Source organism: Natator depressus, chromosome 10 (genome assembly GCF_965152275.1).
Source record: "Natator depressus isolate rNatDep1 chromosome 10, rNatDep2.hap1, whole genome shotgun sequence".
NCBI lineage: Eukaryota > Metazoa > Chordata > Testudines > Cheloniidae > Natator > Natator depressus.
The window spans coordinates 30,114,535-30,134,714 of record NC_134243.1 but is presented as its reverse complement, the minus strand read 5'-3'; the positions used below and the strand labels follow the sequence as shown (position 1 = coordinate 30,134,714).

The 20,180-nt window shown below is 54.2% G+C and overlaps 1 protein-coding gene across 2 annotated transcripts; it reads left to right on the top strand.

The window, feature by feature from the left end:
* The first annotated feature begins 222 nt into the window (after positions 1–222).
* On the top strand, positions 223–19,277 carry LOC141994430 (galanin receptor 2b-like). 2 transcript variants are annotated; one of them, XM_074964655.1, is made up of 3 exons: positions 223–315; positions 10,857–11,257; positions 16,931–18,946. In XM_074964655.1, the coding sequence occupies exons 2-3, from the start codon at positions 10,884–10,886 to the stop codon at positions 17,679–17,681; spliced, it is 1,125 nt and encodes a 374-aa protein (XP_074820756.1). In that variant the 5' UTR covers positions 223–315; positions 10,857–10,883; the 3' UTR covers positions 17,682–18,946. The 2 variants fall into 2 exon arrangements, with proteins under 2 accessions (XP_074820756.1, XP_074820755.1); XM_074964654.1 differs by lacking the exon at positions 223–315 and having other exon boundaries at positions 10,755–11,257; positions 16,931–19,277.
* Positions 19,278–20,180: the final 903 nt, after the last annotated feature.

The following is a 20,180-nucleotide window of genomic DNA, read 5'->3' as shown; positions in this document are numbered from 1 at the left end:
CTCCGCTGAAGTGAACGGGGTTCACACAGGGTGGGGGGAGCCACCAGCCGAATCTGCCCCCCACTGCCCAGGATTGCGCTGGCAGCAGGGCGGAGGGGAGGCGCGATGCCCGTGTGCCCAGCGCAGCGCCAGCCGGCGGGAGCGGCCCCGGGCAGGCAGGAGGGAGGGGGCGGAGAGGGAGGCCGGCAAGGGCGGGGCCGGGGAGCGCGATGCGGGAGCGGCGTGGCGGGGACCAGCCGCGCAGTGCCGGGGACGGTGCCAGGCGCGCAGGCAGCGCGCTGACCGCCCGCGCCCGCCGCTGCTGCCCGGCACGAGGTAAGAGCGCGGGGCGGCCCCAGCCCGGGGTCGGGGTCGGTGCTGGGGACAGGCGGGGGGAGCCGGGCAGGGCGCCTGGCTCCGGACCCCAGCTGTGCCACTGCGGGACGGGGTTGGCAGGTGCCCCGGGCGTCGCCTTCAGCCCGCGGCTCCGGGCTCCCGCCGCGCCCGGGGCTTCCCGTCGCTGCCCCCAGCCTTGCTCCGCGCCTCCCCAGCCTCCGGGCTGCGCGCTTGGAAAGGCTCCGGAGATTAGCCCCCGGCTGGCCAGGCTTTGCCGGGGGCCGGCTGCGCTCCGCCGGGAGCGGAGAACGGGGCTGGGGTCCGATCGGCTGTCGAGGGTTGGAGGAGGGGGGCAGAGTAGACAGAGCCCCTCGCCCACTCCTCCCCTGAAGTGAGGCGTTACAGCTGGCTTGTGCCAGCCCTACCTAGCCCAGAGGTTGCCCCTGCCGCCCCCTGCTATTTGGTCCTCCTGGGGCCACCCCCAGTGATGGGTTACCCGCAGCACAACACCCTCTTGCCACCCCCCATGAGATCTGACAACGCCAGCAGCTTTGATGGCCCACGGACCCAGGGGCTCGACTCTTGCCAGCCAGCTCCGCTTCCAAGGGCCACGCAGAGGGAGGCTGGGTGGAACAGACCAAGACCCTTGCAAGCTCTTTAATAGGCGGTGAAGAGACAGAAGCGCCCACAGGATGCCACTGAGCGGGGATGACGAGCCACGTGATTGTCCATGGTGCCCTCTGGGCAGGGCCGGCTCCAGGTTTTTTGCTGCCCCAAGCAAAAAAAAATTTGGCACCCCCCCTTTTTTTGGGTTTTACACACGTTTGCACTTTGCAATGTTTGTTTTGTTTTGTTTTTTGACTGTTTAGAATTTTTTTAAAAAAATGAAAACAGAATTTGTAGTTAGTGAAATAAAACAGTTCCCTACTGGTGTACTCATTTAATTTTAACAAAATCACAATTACAAACAATTCGGGTTGAACTGTACACTGTAATGAAAAACGTTAGTGTCTTCCCGTGCGCCCAGTTTCTCATAGATTAAAAGAATTTATATGAACTGAATTTTTCTGGGTTTCATACTTGTGTAGTCTTTTAATAATTCAGTGAAATCTACATTTTTTGCGATGGTCCTTTCAACTGAAATTCATGCCAGTCCTGACAAACGATTGAGACATGGTGGACCTCAAATAATTTTTTCGTAATTTCAGTTTTGAGAAACTGCGCTCACCAGAAGCCACTGCTACTGGTAATGTTAAAAGACTGCGTAATGCCATTGCAGTGTTTGGAGTGAGGTTCTGGGGGCTGTACATCCCGCCTGTGGGCCCCCAGCTCGATCTCAGACCCATCCTCACCCCCGCAGAGGGGACAGTAACCGACAGAGTGGCTGGGGGGCGGGTCAGTTGCGGGGAGGGGGGCGCCCCGGGGGCCGCGGGTCCTGCCCCAATCCCGTGCTCCCCTCCACTCGGCTCCGGCTCCTCCACCGCTTGTGACATGTGCGGCAGGGGGAGGAGTCGCATCGCCCCACTCCCCCAGTGGCAGGGGGCCAGGGCAGGGACCTGGTTGACTGAGCGGGGCCAAGGAAAAAAAGGATGGCCGGAATGCCGCCCCTGGAAATGTGCAGCCCTAGGCACGTGGTTGCTTTGCTGGTGCCTAGAGCTGGTCCTGTCCTAGAGGTGTTTGCAGGAGGCTGGAGACAGATATCTGGTCAGGCAGGGGGGTGGGTGGGACTGGGGGAATCTTGGCTAGCTGGGGAAGGACTCTGCTCTTGGTACACTTTGGGACAGGGGTGGGCAAACTTTTTGGCCCAAGGGCCACATCTGGGTATGGAAATTGTATGGCAGGCCATGAATGCTCATGAAATTGGGGTTGAGGTGTGGGCGGGGGTGCAGGCTCTGGGGTGGGTCCAGAAATTAGGAGTTCAGGGTGCAAGACGGGGCTTTGGGCTGGGACAGGGAGTTGGGGTGCAGGGGTGGTGATGAGGGCTCTGGCTGGGGGTGTGGGCTCTGGAGTGGGGCTGGGGGTGCAGGAGGGTGCTCCGGGCTGGGACCAAGGGGTTAGGAGGGTGGGAGGGGGATCAGGGCTGGGGCAGGGGGTTGGGGCCCCCCCTCAAGCTCCTATGTGGAGGTGCAGCTAGGCAGCTCTGTGTGCTGCCCTCTATGCAGGGGCCACCACTGCAGCTCCCACTGGCTGTGGTTCCCAGGCAATGGGAGCTGCGGGGTCAATGCTTGTGGTGGGGGCAGTGTGCGGAGTCCCCTGGCTGCCCCTATGCGTTGGAGCCGGAGGAGTACATGTCGCTGCTTCCGGGAGCCGTGCAGAGCCACAACATGCGCAGAGTGGGGCAAGCCCCCAACCCTGCTCCCTGGCTAGACTGCTGGAGCAGGGCAAGCCCCCAACCCCGCTCGCCGACAGGAGCTCGAGGGCCGGATTAAAATGTCTGAAGGGCTGGATAGTTTGCCCACCCCTGCTTTAGGACAAAGGCTCAGTGGCCTGGGGTACATGGGCCCTTTAGGACTCGGGAGGCAGAAGACCTCATTCCAGGGAGTTGGAATGAACAAAGACCCAGGAAATGGGGTAATTAGCAGTTGGATGGTGGCCTGGGACCACATCCTCTGTTCTGCTGCTGGACCATTTCCTGGGCCTTTGTTCATTCCAGTTCCCTGGAATGGGGTCTTCTGCCCCCTCTACTCTTAAAGGGCCAGTGTACACCATTACACTGGGTTATGTGGGGACATGGCTGTACAGTATCTTTAGGAGTCTGGGCTAGGGTGCGATTGCCATTAAAAATAGCACCCTGATGCTGCGAAAGCAGGAGAAAGAGCCCTGGTTCTGTCAGGGGCTCGGAAGGAGGAGTCAGGGTACTTACTATCCTTTGAAAGCAGAAGGCTCTGCAAAGATGGAAGAGGAGGGCATGCCCCTTCCATTTGAGGCAAGCCAGGAGTTTATTTGCTGCTGGGTCACAAGAGGAGTGTTTCGGGGGAGGTGGGTGTTTGAGTCAATACCACCTTCGCTCTCCCCCATAATAGAACCACCAGTCCCACTTGGCAGTCAGGCACCGCCTTTCAGCCGCCCATCACAGCGCTGCACAAAGGTGGGCAAGTGCCATTATCCCCACTGTACAAAGGGGGAAACTGAGGCAAGGGGGAAAGGAAGTGACTTCCCCCCAAAAAGTCAGTGGCAAAGTCAGAGCTAGAACCCAGGAGTCCTGACACCCTACCCAGTGTTGAGGCCATTAGCCCACAGCGGCCCACTCCTCTCCTTTTTCAACTCTCCCTTCCTCTCCCCCTCTATCCCCTTCCTCTGTATGCCTCCCTGTCCTCTGCCCCTGCTGGTTCTGAGGCTCCTGTCCTGGTGCTGATCCTGCCCCACTCTCACTGATCCACCTGATCCTGCTGGGGCCCAGAGATTCATGCTGGGAGGAAGGGCACCTACTGCTGCAGAGAGCAGGGCTGTGCAGCTTCTGCCCCCAGCTCCCTGCTCTAGGAAATGGCCTGGGTTGGTTCATCCCTGCACTTTACTCCCCGCGTTAGGCGCCCCTTAGCTGGTGCGGGAATATCAGAGACCCTTTCCCTCCCCACCCTGTTGCTCTCTTCCTCTACTGGTCCCTCACTATGGCAGTCAGGACTCCTGGGCTCTGTTCCTAACTGCCATTCACTCAGTGGGCAGCCTGGGGCATGTCACGTCATCCCTTGATTGCCACACTTGTAAAATGGGGACAAAGGGGCCTCCTGGAGGCTCGGGTACCAAGGTAGGGTGCTTGGGACAGTATCCCCCATGGGTCTGCCTGTGGCTCCGGATCCCCCTTTTCTCTGTTCATTTCTCTCCCGTCCCTCCCACTTCTCCATTCAGGCGTAGCTGTGCTTGCTGTCAGAACCAAGCGCAGGCTCCGCTACACCCAACCTATTAAAGCCATTAATCAGACATGGGCGGTGGGAAATACTTGGAAACCGCTTCACCCAAATCCCATGTGGAAGGATGGGCCGGTGACTGGGGTGCTAGAGGGAGACCTGAGCTTAATTCTCTGTTCTGCCACAGACTCCATGTGGGACCTTGGGTGAGTCACTTAGTCTCTTTGGTGGGAAAGATCAGTATTGCCCCAAATGAGGTGCTAACTAGTAACTGGATCACTGGACTAGGGAGGGAGGAAGCGTACCTGGATACTGAAAAGGATTTAAGGGGTTGGGGGGTGTAGCCATGGCCACTGCCATGGGACACACACATGAAATGTCTGGGCACATGCTGATACAGGTGATTCTGGAGTTCTGGCTGAGAGCTGTAAACTGGGCTCTGATTTTGCTAATAACCCTGCTCAGAAGAGTGTATACAGGGCGAGGTGTGGCTCTCAGTCACTGCAATGTCAGCACACAGTAATGCTATGGTCTCTTGATTTACACAGGTGTAAGGCCGATCAGAATCTGACCCATTTAGAGGAAGATGAAATAACTGGGGGCCGGCTGCATCCTCTCCCTCACCTTGTTGCACCATGGAGTTACCGTTTTATGGAGAAACTCCATTGGGGACAAGTGTGAAACCAGTATGAGACCCCGTGTGAGATAAGAATGTTACACCAGAGAGTGACAGGGCCACACCCCTTCACCTCTCCACCCCCAGGACAATAGCTATTGCTGGTGCCCAGCCCTTCCTGGGTGTTCAGGCTCTGTGACCATATCCCTCAGTTGAAATCTCTGTAAATTCATGCTGGTCTGTGGCTGCTAGGGCTGTACATGCGATGGAAGCACCCACAGCTAGAACAAGCTCTGACTCTGCCAGTTTAATTGGCTTTGTTCATGCAGGGAGATCACACCGAGCACAAATAAGGGGGCCTAGTTTTTAGCACTGGCCATCCTGTCTTTGCAAGTTTCTCTCTCCAGCTGATCTCGCCTCCCCCAGTCTCAAATTCATTCATTTCAGCCTTTGTAAAAACCCAAAGAGCCTGAATTTGGACTTTGTGTGGGAGCCAATTTCATAGGGGCTCAGGGTGAAAAGCTCCATGTTCAAATCATCAGCTCTGGAGCCCTCATTGGGAAATTTCTTCTCACTCTCATTCCTGGCATGAATACACTCGAGCCGGCTGAAGTTTTTGGGACTTAAAACTCCCCCTCCCCCCCAAAGAAAAAAGAGCCAGTTCAGGTTGACTGAAACACTTCACAGATTTCTGTCAAATTTGCTGAATTGTTGGGCCAAAAAAAAAAAAAATCCCCATAGTGTCTAAACATTTTGATTTTTCAATTCATAACAATTTTGTTTTGAATTTTACTTTGATTTTGGTTTTTTTTTTAAAGTTAAAAAACCTCAAAAACTGCATGAAACTGTGTGTGTGTGTTGGTTTGAATAGTGTTTTGTTTGACCCACAACGAATTGTCTCTCAATGTTTTTGGTGCGGCCAGTGAATTGAAGAAACTCAGTTATTTGCATGAACCAACATTGCAAAGGAACCTCTGCACGTGCGCATGAGTGTAGCCCAACTGCCCTCCTGCACAGGCCTGGACTTTTGTTTTTGCTGGTGGGTGCTCTTCTCTGCCCCCTCCCTTGCCCACCCATGCGAGAGGTGGGCGGGATCTCAGAGGGAAGAGGCTGAGCAGGGGCTGGGCTTTGGGACAGAGCATGGACAGGGCCCTGGGGGTGTGAAAGAGGCTGAGTAGGGCGCAGAGCACCCATGGAGTCAGCACATATGCCCTTGTGCAGGGCCAGATTAACCTTTTGTGGGCCCGGCGCCAAACATATTTGTGGGCCCCCATGGGGGCAAAGGAGCATGGAGTGCGGAGGTTGGTTCCCAGAGCAAGGGGCCAGCCAGGGGCAATGGGGCACAGCATGGTGGGGCCAGTCCCGCTCCACCCAGCCCAGTGCCAGGGTACTGTATACAAACCAGCAGTTGCCAGATGCACACTGGCCTGCCCAGCCCTGTGCTGCCAGTGTGCCCCCTCCCCTCGGGGGTGGGCCCATGCTGTGCCACACAGCCCCTGACTCCCTATGCCCAGCACCCCCTGGAACTGCCATGCCCAGCAGCCCCCCCACACACAGACCCTCCACCACAAATGCACAGTGGTCTTCACACCACCACCCCTGCCCAGGACGACCCCCCCACATCCACATCACTACTGCCCAATGCACTTCCCCACAGCCCACCACCACAACTACACAGCACCCCACTCAGACCCCCCACTGCCCAGCATCCCAACACACAGACCTCCCCCAATGCCCCCCAAGACACTCCCCACTGGCCACAGCCACAGCCCCCAACACCTGCAGAGACCCACTTCCTCACATCCTGGCCATGCTCACTGGCCCTGCTGGAAGGTGACGGCATCTGCCAGGCTGAGCTGGCAGCGCGGTCGGGGCCGGTCCAGTGCCAGGGCGGGGAATCACTCCGGCCTCTCGGGAGTGGCGTGATTAGCCAGGGCAGGGTCTACCCCTGCCCTGGCCGGACTCCCTCAGGACCCACTTGCCTGGAGATATGGCGCCCATATGTCCCCGTTTGGCTGGGACAGAGCTTAAAAAGGGAACTGTCCCTGCTATCCTGACTGTTTTGACAAAAACGGGCATTTATCCTGTTTGCTCTTGCCAACTAATGAGTTGGCAAGAGCAAATGAACAAGTGTCCAGTTTACCAAAAAAGTCCAGTGCGCCCCCCCTAGCAGGGCGTGGAGGAACATGTGCGTGCGGGGGGTGGCGACACAAGATGTCAGGCAGCAGGGTTTGGGGGGTCAGCCCCAGCCAGAATGGAGCTTGGGGGGGTTAGGGGCCAGCCCCAGCCCCTGGCAGCAGTGTGGGGAGGTTGTCAGCCCCAGCTCCTGGCAGCGGTGCAGGGAGCTGGGGTGAGGGAGGGGTCAGCCCCTGTCCTGGCAGTAGCATGGGGAGCTCGGGGGGTCAGCACCTGGCTGCGGCGTGGGGAGCTGTGGAGGAGGGGCCAGCCCCAGTGGCAGATTTAGAGTTAGTGGGGCCCTGCGCTGAGCTTCATTTTTGGGGCCCCTCCTTGGGACCCAGCCAAGAAAAAGAACATTCTCTCTTATCTCCCCCCGGCCCCCATTTTTCATTCCCCCCCCGATAAGTAATAGCAAGTAAATGAAACCAAAGTGAGGTAACTTATTTTTCCACAGACCACTTGAAAATCGCTGGGGGTCTCAGCGGACCACGTAAAGACCTTTCCAAAGGTTGTTTGTACCGTTAGCTAACGAGTGTAAAGCGCTTGGGATAAGAGCCCTCTAGAAAAAACGTTGGGGTGCAGGGTCTGGCCAGGACTTACGGTGCGGAGTGGGGCTCAGGGCTGGGGGTGCAGGGTCTGGGAGGGAGTCAGGGTGCAGGAGCGGGCTAGGGGTTGGAGTGTGGGGTCTGGCCAGGACTTAGGGTGTGGGGGGGGGCTCAGGGCTGGGGGTGGAGGGTCTGGGAGGGAGTCAGGGTCCAGGAGCGGGCTGAGGGTTGGGGTGCAGGGTCTGGCCAGGAGCTAGAGTGAGGGAGGGGGCTCAGAGTTGGGGCAGGAGGTTGGGGTGTGGAGCGCTTCCCTGGGGCAGCTCCTGTTTGGTGCGAGGGGTGCAGGTGGGAATGGGAGGGGTGCAGGAGCTCCCGTTTGGTGCTCGGGTGTGGGGGGGCTGGATATGTGTGGGGGGTGCAGAAGCCAGGGCTGTGGTAGTGGGGGTATGTGAGGGGGTGCAGGACTCAGGGCTGGGGGCTGGGCTTGTAGGGGTGCTCCCAGCCTCCTGCCCAGAGTGGCTCATGGAAGGGGTCTGGAGAGGGTATGTGTAGGTGGAGTGTGGGGGCCCCACCTTTGCTCCGCCCTTCCCCAAGACCCCGCCCCCACCTCTTCTCCGCCTCCTCCCCCAAGCGAGCTGTGGCCCCGTTCCTCCCCTTCTTCCAGGTGCGTTCCTCCCCTTCCTCCAGGAGCACCGGCAAACAGCTGTTCAGCGGCAGGCTCAGGGCAGGAACAAGGCAGGCTCGGGGAAAGAGGCGGGGGGAGCTTGGCTGCCGGTGGGGGCAGGCAGAGCCTGCCCTGCAGCAGTTTCCCCAGGAGTCAGCAGGACCAAGCTTCTGCCCCCGCAGGAGAGAGTGGGGGCGGAGAAGAGCTGGCGGGGTCTTGGACTGCAGCCCAAGCAGAGCAGGCTAGGCCGGGGCCCCTTTGGAACCTGGTCCCGGCACCATGACACCATTGTAAACCTGGTACTGCCCTTGTGGGTCACTGTAAGGGATCGAATCCAGGACCTCAAGTGCTAAAACCATGAGCCTTTAGCATGTGTGCTAAAGGAGTAGCTCTTCTAGTGAATACATATCCTAGACTTTTATCCTTTGTGCACCAGCCACTAGCGAAGGACTCATCACTCACTGAAGAGCAGGTTAGAGGTGCATGCCAAAACAAACAAACATGGGACACTCTCACATTCATGTCTAGGCCTTTCTGTCTCAGAGAGATTTGTACCAATGTAGCTACTTCACTTATGCATTTTTGCAAACCCACAGTGTAAATGTGCTGTGCCGCTGTGAAATGGGGCTCACTCTAGTTTCAAACAGCTTCATCGGTGTGGCTACACCTGTACAATTATCCTCACTATAGACTGGGGTGGCCAAACTCACTGGCCTTCCGAGCTGTATACGACAATCTTCAGAAGTTTGAGAGCCGGAGCACACCTGCTCCACTCCTGCTGAAGACCTGAACCCCGGCAGATGCGCCCTGCAGGGCTGAAGCCCCAAGACCGTCCTCCCCCCTGGACAGACGCCCCTACCCCACCATCCCATTGCGAGACAGAGGTTCCGATCTCTCCCCCTCCCGCCCAGTCTGGTAGACGGAGAACGCGGGGGGGGGGCGGAGGAGGCTTGCAGGCCATATTTTAATGGTACAAGAGCTGCGTGTGGCTTGCGAGCCACAGTTAGGCCACCCCTGGTATAGACAAAGCCACATCTGCCTTTCCTTCAACACACACAGCCCATGAGAGCGGCAGATACAGCCCTATGCTTTTCTGTATTGATGCCGTTCCCCAGGTGGGGGCAGCAACACTTCAGATAGTCATAGCGCCTTCCCCAAGAAGAAACCTTGAGAGCCCATCAATTCCCTGGGCGAGGGAGAGAAAACAATGGAGAGATCTTGACTCTCTACAGAAGTTGACAGACGGGCACCATACCTATTGGGAATGAGATAAAGGTGGGAGACATGCTGTTGCTGCAAACAAGTTTACTGGTACGAAGGTTTGCAGAAAGGAGATAAAGGGAGCTTGTGGGTTTGAAATAAGGATTACTGTTTGCAAAGCATATCCTTGCAGGCTTCCCACAGCTCCAGTGAGGAAGGACAAGTGGCTACATTTTCTTTGCAGAAAGCATCCCACTTTAATAAGTATAGGAGATCAGCTTGTGATATTTCAAGCTTCTGGATTTAAATGCTAGCCCCGATTCAACCTCAAACGCCAAACCTTAATCCAGAAGCACAGGTGCATGTTTCCAAGTACTATCTACACAGCACAGACACACTCCATTCTCATCATCACTCATCAGGTCTGGGGTTTATTTTAATCTCAAATAATTTCCCAGCCATTATGGCTGTGCAGAAACCCTTCCAAGGGAGCCTGGTGCAATGCTGTGCAGCCAGACAACCTCTGAGGTGTGAGCTGCCCTCTTTAGTACAACCATTAACTCTGAAACCTAATGATCACTTTAATAGCAACATGGTTGACTACTTCACTGTTGGTCCCTTTAGCAGAAACATCTCCCTACTCTGGGATAGGGTAGAGGGCCACCATTTCACCCCACTCCCACACATACCCCTCAGATCTCTTCGGGGAATCAATCCCCAGGCCCTCACCCCTTCCAGTTAGATGGTCCAATTCCCATACACAATGTTACGCTTTCAGGCTGAGCGACCTGTTTTAGAAGCAGGGAAACCATACAAAACACAAACAAGAGCAAAGTTGCCGTGTGTGGGAGAGTGAGTGCCCACACCTCTATAACTCACTGCATCAGCTCAGAGCTGCCCCTATGGACAGGCCAACTCCTTTACATTCACTGTCGGAGAGAGGCATTTATAGCCCTGTGTTTTGTGGCACTACAGTTAATCTAGCAGAGCAGGGGCGGGGGAGAAGGAAAACCACACGATGTATTTATATAGTATAATAAAACTCCCTGGCTTTGTGAGTGTGTTGATTTACCATGAGAGTCTCATTGCTGTCTGGGAGGCAGAGCTGCTGCAGAGGCCAGTTTGCGTAGATCCCAGCTCCTCCATCCCAGAACAGGGGAGCCCTGCTTTATTTGTGCTGGGGGCAGGCAGGGCTCCCCAAGGAGATAGTCTCTCCATTGCTGTCTTTCCAGGAGTGCTCCCGGGTGTGTGCTGCAGCTTGATTCTGGATTCAGAGGCATGGGGGGAGGAATTGAGAGCAGAGGCTCGGAGCCCAGTCTCATGCCGTGTATTCTCTGAGCCAATAGTAACTAGCAGACTCCGCTGAAGAGCACTTGGCCATAGAGTTGTTAATGGGGTCTCATCCTCCTACTCCAGTCACACAGAGTCAAGGGCTCTGGCTACTGTCTTCCTCATTAAGATCTCTTCCCTTTCCCTCTCTCTGCACCCTCCAGGTGTTCTGCATCTCCCCTGAAGGCAGGATGACAGAGCACGAGGACTTTGCCAGCCTGGCTGGGTACTGGAACGCCTCAGACAGCTCTCAGTTCAGCCCCGCCAGTGTCATCATCCCAGTCATCTTCTCCCTCATCTTCCTCCTGGGGACGGTGGGCAACAGCTTGGTGCTGGCAGTGCTGCTTCGCAACGGACAGATGGGCCACAACACCACCAACCTCTTCATCCTCAACCTCAGCCTGGCCGACTTCTTCTTCATCATCTTCTGCGTCCCCTTCCAGGCCACCATCTACTCACTGGAGGGCTGGGTCTTCGGCTCCTTCATGTGCAAGGCCGTCCACTTCTTCATCTACCTCACCATGTATGCCAGCAGCTTCACGCTGGCTGCCGTCTCAGTGGACAGGTAAGCAAGGCTGAAACCTGCCATGGGGCTGCTGGGCCCTACCAGATTCCCTATGCCTGGCCTCGGGAGCTGGGAGGCTCAGAGAATGGGGAAAAGGGGGCTCATCACCACCAGGTCAAACCCAGCTTGCACCAGAAATGACTTAATGCTGTCCCCTCTGTGGTCTGTGCCAAAAAAAAAATGCACCAAATGTTGGGAATCGTCAAGAAAAGAATAGATAATAAGACAGAAAATATCATATTGCCTCTATATAAATCCCTGGTAATCCCACACCTTACTGCATGCAGATGTGGTCACCCCATCTCAAAAAAAGATATATTGGAATTGGAAAAGGTTCAGAAAAGGGCAACAAAAATGGTTAGGGGTATGGAACGGCTTCCGTATGAGGAGAGGTTAATAAGACTGAGACTTTTCAGCTTGGAAAAAAGTTGACTAAGGGGGGATATGATAGAGGGCTATAAAATCATGAGTGGTATAGAGAAAGTAAATAAGGAAGTGTTATTTACTCCTTCTCATAATACAAAACCAAGGGGCCACAAAATAAAATTAATAGGTAGCAGGTTTAAAACAAACACAAGAAAGTATTTTTTCATGCAACACACTGTCAACCTCTGGAACTCCTTGCCAGAGGGTGTTGTGAAGGCCAATACTATAACTGGGTTCAAAAGAGAGCTAGATAGATTCATGGAGGATAGGTCCATCAATGGCTATTAGCCAGGATGGGCAGGAATGATGTCCTTAGCCTCCATTTGCCAGAAGCTGGGATTGGGTGACAGGGCATGGATCACTTGATGATAACCTGTCTGTTCATTCTCTTTGGGGCACCTGCCATTGGCCACTGTCAGAGGACAGGATACTGGGCTTGATGGACCTTTGGTCTGACCCAGTATGGCCGTTCTTATGTTCTAAAAGGGTTGGAGGAATGTAGTACAGTTCCTGTTAGGTGTCCCCTTCACAACCCACGTTCTTACAGGCCAAGGAGGCGGAGCCACTGTGCTCTCCCCCCTAGAAGTGGCCCTACCAGGGCAGCTGGGTAGGAAAGCTTGTGGTGCCACTGCCTGTGTTTTTCTAGAGGAAGGATGGTCTAATGGTTAGGACACTAGCCTGGAACATGGAGGACTGGATTCAATTCCCTGCCGTGCCACAGACTCCATCGGTAACCTTGGGCATATCACTTAGCAGCTCCGTTCCTCAGTTTCCCCATCTGTGCAATGGGATAGCAGCAGTGCCCTCCTTCATGGAATAAATACATTAAAGCTTATGAGGTGCTCAGCTGACATGTATTAGGGGCTAGATAAAGTGTCTAAGATAAATAGATTCTAGCTCTGTGGGTTAATAGAGGACTTGCCTTTCCGCCGCTGTCAGACCATCACTGAAACACATTGACGAATGATCAGTTTAGAAGCCCCAAGATCTGTGCCAATAATACATTGCCCACACGGTGCATTCAAACTGGGGGCCAAGCTCAGTTCCTGGTGTAATCAGTGACGACTCAGTTGTCTCCAGTGCAGGTGTGCCTGCTTATGACAGGGCCTAATCTGGCCCTAGCTCTGTCTAATAAGGGACCCAGTGTCATATCACAAAAATATTAGGCCAGATCCTCAGCTGAAGTAAGTCAGCCAAGCTCCCCTGACATTAGCAGAGTGATACTGATTTACACTAGCTAGGGATCTGGCCCATTCTGCCTTAAATGCAATTCAGTGCGTACGTTCAATGCAGAATTCTGAAAGCATGGTTTGGTTCATGCTACGTATTGGGCCTGATTCTGATTTCATGTGGACATACAGCAACATAGCTCTAGTGCCTGCAGCTGAGCTATTCCTCATGTACACCTGTGTAGCAGATCAGAATCCGGTCAATTGGTTTGCGACAGGACATCTGCCCAGTTTTGGCTGCACTGCCCCAACTTCCCCCACTGTTTTGCACGTAGCGGTGAAGTACATGTTCTTCCTACGGATCATGCTTTGGCTTGGTTGGATCACCTCATTTTTCCTGTTTGTTACATTCACTGCAGGTGGGGCGTAAGGATGGCAAATTACCCCTGTGATTAAGAGACCCCCACACTGATATCAGGGACTGAAGATTGCAGGACTCTTGACACCGTTCTGACAATACATCGATTGGTGCTATATAAATATTTACAGGTCGATCGATCGATCAGGTCCATGCCTCAGTTTCCCTATCTGTAAATTGGAAATAATGACAGTGAACTTCTTTGTAAAGCACTCTGAGATCTACTGATCTCTATAAAAGCTATATTCTATATACAGGTAATTAATGACTATTGCTATCTTACCTTACATATCACCTCTTTCTGAACCATCCCAAACTACTTCCCAAGCTATATAGGAAGCACTATTACTAATCAATTGGAATTCTTTGAGGGGGTCAACCAACATGTGGACAAGGGTGATTCAGTGGATATAGTGTACTTGGACTTTCAGAAAGCCTTTAACAAGGACCAAAGGCTCTTAAACAAAGTAGGCAGTCATTGGATAAGAGGGAAAGTCCTCTCATGGATCAGTAACTGGTTAAAAGATAGGAAACAAAGGGTCAGTGAAGAGAGGTAAATAGTGGGGTCTCCCAAGGATCTGTATTTGCACCTATGCTGTTCAACATAATGGGAAAAACGGGTGAACGGTGAGGTGAACAAGTTTGCAGATGATACAAAATTACTCAAGATAATTAAGTCCAAAGCTGACTGCAAAGAGTTACAAAGGGATCTCACAAAACTGGATGACTGGGCAACTAAATGGCAGGTGAAATTCAAAGCAATGCACATTGGAAAACATAATCCCAACGATACATACAAAATGATGTGGAAATAGCTAATTTAGACCCTTCTAGAAAGGAGTCATTGTGGATAGTTCTCTGAAAACATTCACTCAATGTGCAGTGGCAGTCAAAAAAGCTAATGGAATGTTAGGAACTTTAGGAAAGGGACAGAGAAGACAGAAAATATCATAATATAAATATATATAATATAAATCCATGGTATGCCCACACCTTGAATACTCTATGCAGTTCTGGTTACCCCATCTCAAAAGTGATTTATTAGAATTGGAAAAAGTACAAAGAAGGGCAACAAAATGATGAGGGGGATGGAACAGTTTCCATCAGAGATGAGATTAAAAAGACGGACTGTTCATCTTAGAAAAGAGACGACCAAATGGAGATATGTAGGAGAACTAGGGGTCATCCAATTATATTAATAGGTTTACAACAAACAGAAGGAAGCACTTCTTCACACAACACACAGTCAACCTGTGGAACTCGTTGCCAGGGGAGGTTGTGAAGGCCACAAGTATAATTGGGTCAAAAAAGAATTAGGTAAATTCCTGGAGGAGAGGTCCATCAGTGGCTGTTAGCGAAGGTGGTCAGAGACACAACCCCATGCTCTGGATATCCCTAAATCTCTGACTGCTTAGGGGACTGGATGACAGGGGATGGATCACTTGATAACTGCCCTGTTCAGTTCATTCCCTCACAAGCATCTGGCATTGGCCACTGTCAGAAGACAGGATACTGGGCTAGATGGATCATTGGTCTGACCCAGTATGGCCGTTTTTATGTTCACTTCACTCACCACTGAAATACCACCTCTTCTATAGGAATGCCCACAGCAGTTATTGGTATTACTGTAGTGCCAGGAACCTAGTTAGGGATCAGGATCCCATTGTGCTAGGTGCTGTCTGGGGGTAAGAAGAGAAGAATAGCATGCCCAACTGAAAAGGCAAGGGGCATTAAGATAGCCCAGAACTGGACCAGGACCTCAGGGACACAGCCCCAGCACTCCTGAAAAAGAAGCTTAGAGAACTTTGATAATCAAACGCAGCCAGGTGCTTAATTTTATATCTGATAGTGACTGATAAATCACTCGGACCACTTCCCACAGCACTTACTGTAAGCCATCTTTGGAGGTCTCCCACCCAAGTACTGGCTCAAAGCTGACCCCAGGTAGCTTGTGAGATCAGACTGAAGCCTAACATGAGGGGATATGGCTGATGGTACTTCACTGCAGATGGAAAGTAGGAGTTCAAGGAGTTGCAGTGGGAGATGGCATCTCTCCAGCTAGCTCAGATCCAGGGACAGTCTCTGAAAACCCCTACAGCTCCCCAGCATGCGCCCTGGCACAGCGTTCTGCCCACCTGGTTTCAGCTTATTCTCCACCTCTCCTGCTGCATACTATTGCTGCTGAAGAACGTGGTTGTGTTCCACCCAAGAGGTGGCTGCACTTCAGCACAGGATGAAGCCATCCTTGTACCTCGTCTGGGAAGTGCTTTTGGAGCTTTCCAGATGGACGGTACAGCAGAGACACACTATGCTACTGCTTGGGGTGACCCTTTGTGCTGGCTGAGTTATTGTCTTGGGCTGTCGCCTGTGCTCTGTTGCCAGGGATGAACTCCTAAGGCACAGCGCGTGGCAATGAGCATCGGTCCCTGCTTGATGAGGACAGGCTTACACTGGAGCAGTGAAGGGCTTGTGCCTGCATTGACAGCTACTCCCCCTTCCCTGCAGTCTCCTGTCCACAAGTCAGCTAGGATCCCAGCTGTCTCCCTTCCTAGCTGTCACCCGCACCAGGGACCCCGCAGGGACTGTCACACCAAACATGTTTCAGCTCTCCTGGGGTGCTGCAGACAGATGTTCCCACTCGGCCGCTCTCCCTACTGATGCGTGTGAGGGAGCTGGGCTCAGCGCTTCTCCTGCATGCCGCTCTGCTCTTTCAGCCTCCCGGCGCCTGCTGGAGAGCCAGGAGCAGCACTTTGCATTGTGTGGTTTAACCTGGAGGTGCGCTGGTGCAGCGCCAGGGGAGGACAGGCAGGCAGCAAACTGTTGCTAGGACATTTATCAGCCCCAGAAACCAGCCCAACACTGAGAGGAAGAGTCATCATTTTTGGGACCTCCAGCTCCCCATCTCTGGGCCAGCACAGTCAAGGCCCCAATGAGCAGATCTACCTACCTCTGGGCCAGATCCAAACCCCATGGAGATCAATGGAACGACTCTCATTGACCTCCTGGGGCTGTCAATTGTGACCCATATCCCTACACCCATCCCATCCCTGGAGTGTCCAACAACTTAAGGATCCCAAAGGCCTCAAACCAAGGCTCAGGGCTGGGCCTGAGTTTGATCAGATCCCAGCCTCAGTCTCAGCCAGGCAGAGGCACAAGCTCTTCCTTTCAGCGGGGGAGGGACCCTGTGTCAGCATGGGCTGCCATTTGAGGGGTTTGGCCCTGCCCTCCCCTGCTCCAGCTGGGTGTGGGAGAGCCATGGAGGGAACGTGCTCCATCCCTGGGGAGAGAGAGCATCGTGTGTTACTCCTGAGTGGCCTCCCCAACCTCACCTCTCTGGCTAGTGCTCAGGGAACTGGGCCGAGCCTTCTGTCTGGAGGGAGGGGAAGGAACCTGGGTTAGAAAAATACTGCTGTCCAGGAAGAATCCCATGAGGAATCAAAATGCTGCCCTACACAGGGCCGTATTCTGAACGGGTTAAGAGGGTTCGGCAGGGTGAGGACCCTTCCTTAGTGATGTCACACCCATTTGCTGAGGCTGGATGGAGGCAGAAGGGGAGAGAGGGAACCACTGCCACAGGACAGCAGGAATCCCACAGTGACTGCATGTCCAAGGCAGAGTCCTCCACACCCCTAGCTACTGCCCGTTTGTTTTCATCTGCAGGTACCTGGCCATCCGGTACCCACTGCGCTCCCGGGAACTGCGGACCCCCTGCAACGCGGTTGCCGCCTTGGCTGTGATCTGGGGCCTCTCTGTGGTCTTCGCTGGTCCATACCTGAGCTACTACGACCTGATCGAGTGGGAGTCCAGCTACATCTGCATGCCTGGCTGGGAAGAGTGGAAGCGCAAGATCATAGACACCAGCACGTTTGCCTTCGGCTACGTGATCCCCGTGCTGATCGTCAGCCTCTCCTACACCAGGACCATCAAGTACTTGTGGACGGCCGTGGACCCCCTGGAGGATATGTCAGAGTCCAGGAAGGCCAAGCGGAAGGTGACCAAGATGATCATCATAGTGACCATCCTCTTCTGTCTGTGCTGGCTGCCCTACCATGTGGTGATCCTGCGCTACCTCTATGGGGACTTCCCCTTCAACCAGGCCACCTATGCCTTCCGGCTGCTCTCCCACTGCATGGCCTACGCCAACTCCTGCCTCAACCCCATTGTCTATGCCCTGGTCTCCAAGCACTTCCGCAAGGGCTTCAAGAAGGTCTTCAGCTGCCTCCTGAGGAAGAAAGCCCGCAACAAGGTCCATGTGGTGCATGCTGCCCACACGGTGCCTGGCTTCGAGGCAGGCTCCACTGAGGTATCCCAGATGAACGAGGAGAACAACGGGCAGCAGGACGGGTGCGAGCTGGATGCAGGATCCCTCTTGGTCCAGACGGGCTCCTCCAGGCCCCTTCACCTCTCCTAGCAGCGAGGTTCCATCCTCTTGGGCAGCTGTGCTGTGTTGCCAGTGGCAGGGAGAGGCCTCCCCTTCTCGCTGGATGATGGAGAGGTCACGAGGGACAGCCCCAGAGAATCCTACTCCTAACCCTGGACTTAAATTTCTCCTGTCATGCCACAGGCCTGTTGTTCTCCCGAGCCCCCAGACAGCGTGCAAGAATGGGCCTGCCCGTGGGAGGGAACAGACCCCAGCTCACACCGGAGCCACAGCCCTGCTAGACTAAAGCTCATTGGACCCAGTCTTTGCGAATGGAGCAGAGACCAGCAGCACCAACCCAGCTCTGATTGTGTCTAGGTTGGCTGTCAGTGCTCCCTGCTCCTTAATACCAGCTAACGCCCATCACTGCCTTGCTCTAGTGTAGTCCTGTGTAGGCAGTCCTGCTTTTTGCCTCATTTATGTGGCTTCTCGGGGTTAAAACATCCCCTCCCATCTCTAGCTCATGACACAGTGTCTGGAGGCAGATTCCCAACCCTCTGATCCATCTGTCACAGGTGAGGGGCATTGCTCAGAGAGGAGAGCACAGAAACACAGCAGGCAAAGCTGCCTGGGCCTGCTCTGTTCATCTTTCAAACACGTTTTGAGGGAACAGACAGGGTTGGCCCATCCCTCAGCCTCTGCTTGGGGCACTGTTTTGTACCACTCCATTTGCCATGTGCATTTGCAACTGCCCCACTGACTTCATTGTACCAGCCACGTGCTTGTCCCTTTGCTCCCAGGACCTTGGCCATGTGCTCATCTTTTGATCCATGATACCAGCCCACCTACACCCCCACCCGCTCTGTGCTACCCACCATGTGCGTGGTGTTCACCTTGCAATACCTGACACAAGGTCACCACCTGACACTGTCCCAGGTCTAGGTGCTGGGAGCATCATCAGAGCACAGCCCTTGTGTGTGAGCTGCTCGTTTCCCCTGTGCTCACTGTGCGACCTTCATCAGCACTTGTGTTCCGCATAGCAGGGGGGACCATAGCATGCAGACAGTCCGGCAATCTATGCTGGTTTATTGATTATGCCATGGCCGAGCTAGTCACCATAACCGGAGTGCCCTTAAGGCAAGTTGTATTCATGGCATGGGTGCACGGCTGCCTGTGCACGTCTGCTTCTGGTGCTCACTGTTCTAGTGTAAGGGGCTCTCCTTCACACATGGAGCACTGGGGTCTGCGTGAGGGAGACGGGGCTGTACATACTGTAGAGGTGTCTTTCTAACCCCCCAGCAAATAAATATGTTTTCCTAATTTGGGAAGCAACAGGGCCTTTTCAATATTTCTTGTGGGATGGGCCCCAGCTGCAAAATCCAAACCTGGGTTTGGCTCCCAGAAGGTAAAAAGGAAAACAGGAGACAACCTTTTGAGCGCTGGATCAGCCTCTTCCCCTCCACCCCATTCCTCTCCACCCAGCTCCCAGGAATGCCAGATCCCTGGGCAGGCAGCCCAGGGGATAGGGAATAGATGGCACTGCTTTTTGAGAACCCTGTGCTTGGCCCATGCCATGTTGTGTGGATCAACCCCTCCCTGGCCACCACAGCACATGGCAAAGCGCCTTCCTCAGATCAAAGACTTTTCAGTCTCCTGCCAGCCTTCACCTGTGCAAAGTGCAGAGTGCTCCAGGCTAGCAGACACCTGCAGGGCCACCTCCTCACCTGGTGTAAATCAGAGCTCTGCTGAGCTACACCAGCTGAGGATCTGGCCCATTGGCTCTGCTATCCACCCAGCCCTTCATCCTCTGGCTACAGCTCACTTGCTTTCCTGACACAAACACAGTTAGCTGACAACCTGGTTGACAGCCAGGGAAAGCTGGCTCTAGATCCCATGAAGGAGTCAATGGGATGGGCAGGATAGAGGAGCCCAGGGTTGAGGTGTTCACGCAGGACTCTGGCTGTTCGAGCTCAGGAGGGGGGTGCAATCACAAAGCTCAAGGGGGTTGCGGACAGCAGTTGTTGGAGCAGGAGGGGGTGTTGCCAGCTGCTTTCTTTCCCTGTTTCTTGGATACCATAAATCATGGTCACCCCAAACATCAAAGAGCCAATTGCAGCAGCACCTTCTGTGAAGCATGGTGGGAACTGGTGCAGAGGCCTCTGGGGCACTCCTAAGGTGGAGCAAGTGAGAGTTAATCAAAGTGGGGTCATCTTATAATTGGGGGAAAGACACCCAGAAAGGAGAAGGGTCAATGGCAGAGGTGGGACTAGATCCCATATCTCCCAACTCCCAATATTGGGCTAACCCAGGTGCCGTTCAAAGCCGTGAGGGGACCATTTCCCTTCTGCAAATGGGTTGTCCGCTGATTCAACTGCCAGACCATTCACCCCTTCCCCCGCCTCCCCCCCCCCCAGCAGGACAGGGCCTCTCCTGTGCCATGGCCCCTCCACTCCACATGGTTACGGACTGCGAAGGGAAGGCAGAGAAGAAAGCCCCAGACGAATGAGAACGAGGCCAGCTGACAGAGAGGGGCCATGTGCCATGGAAGGC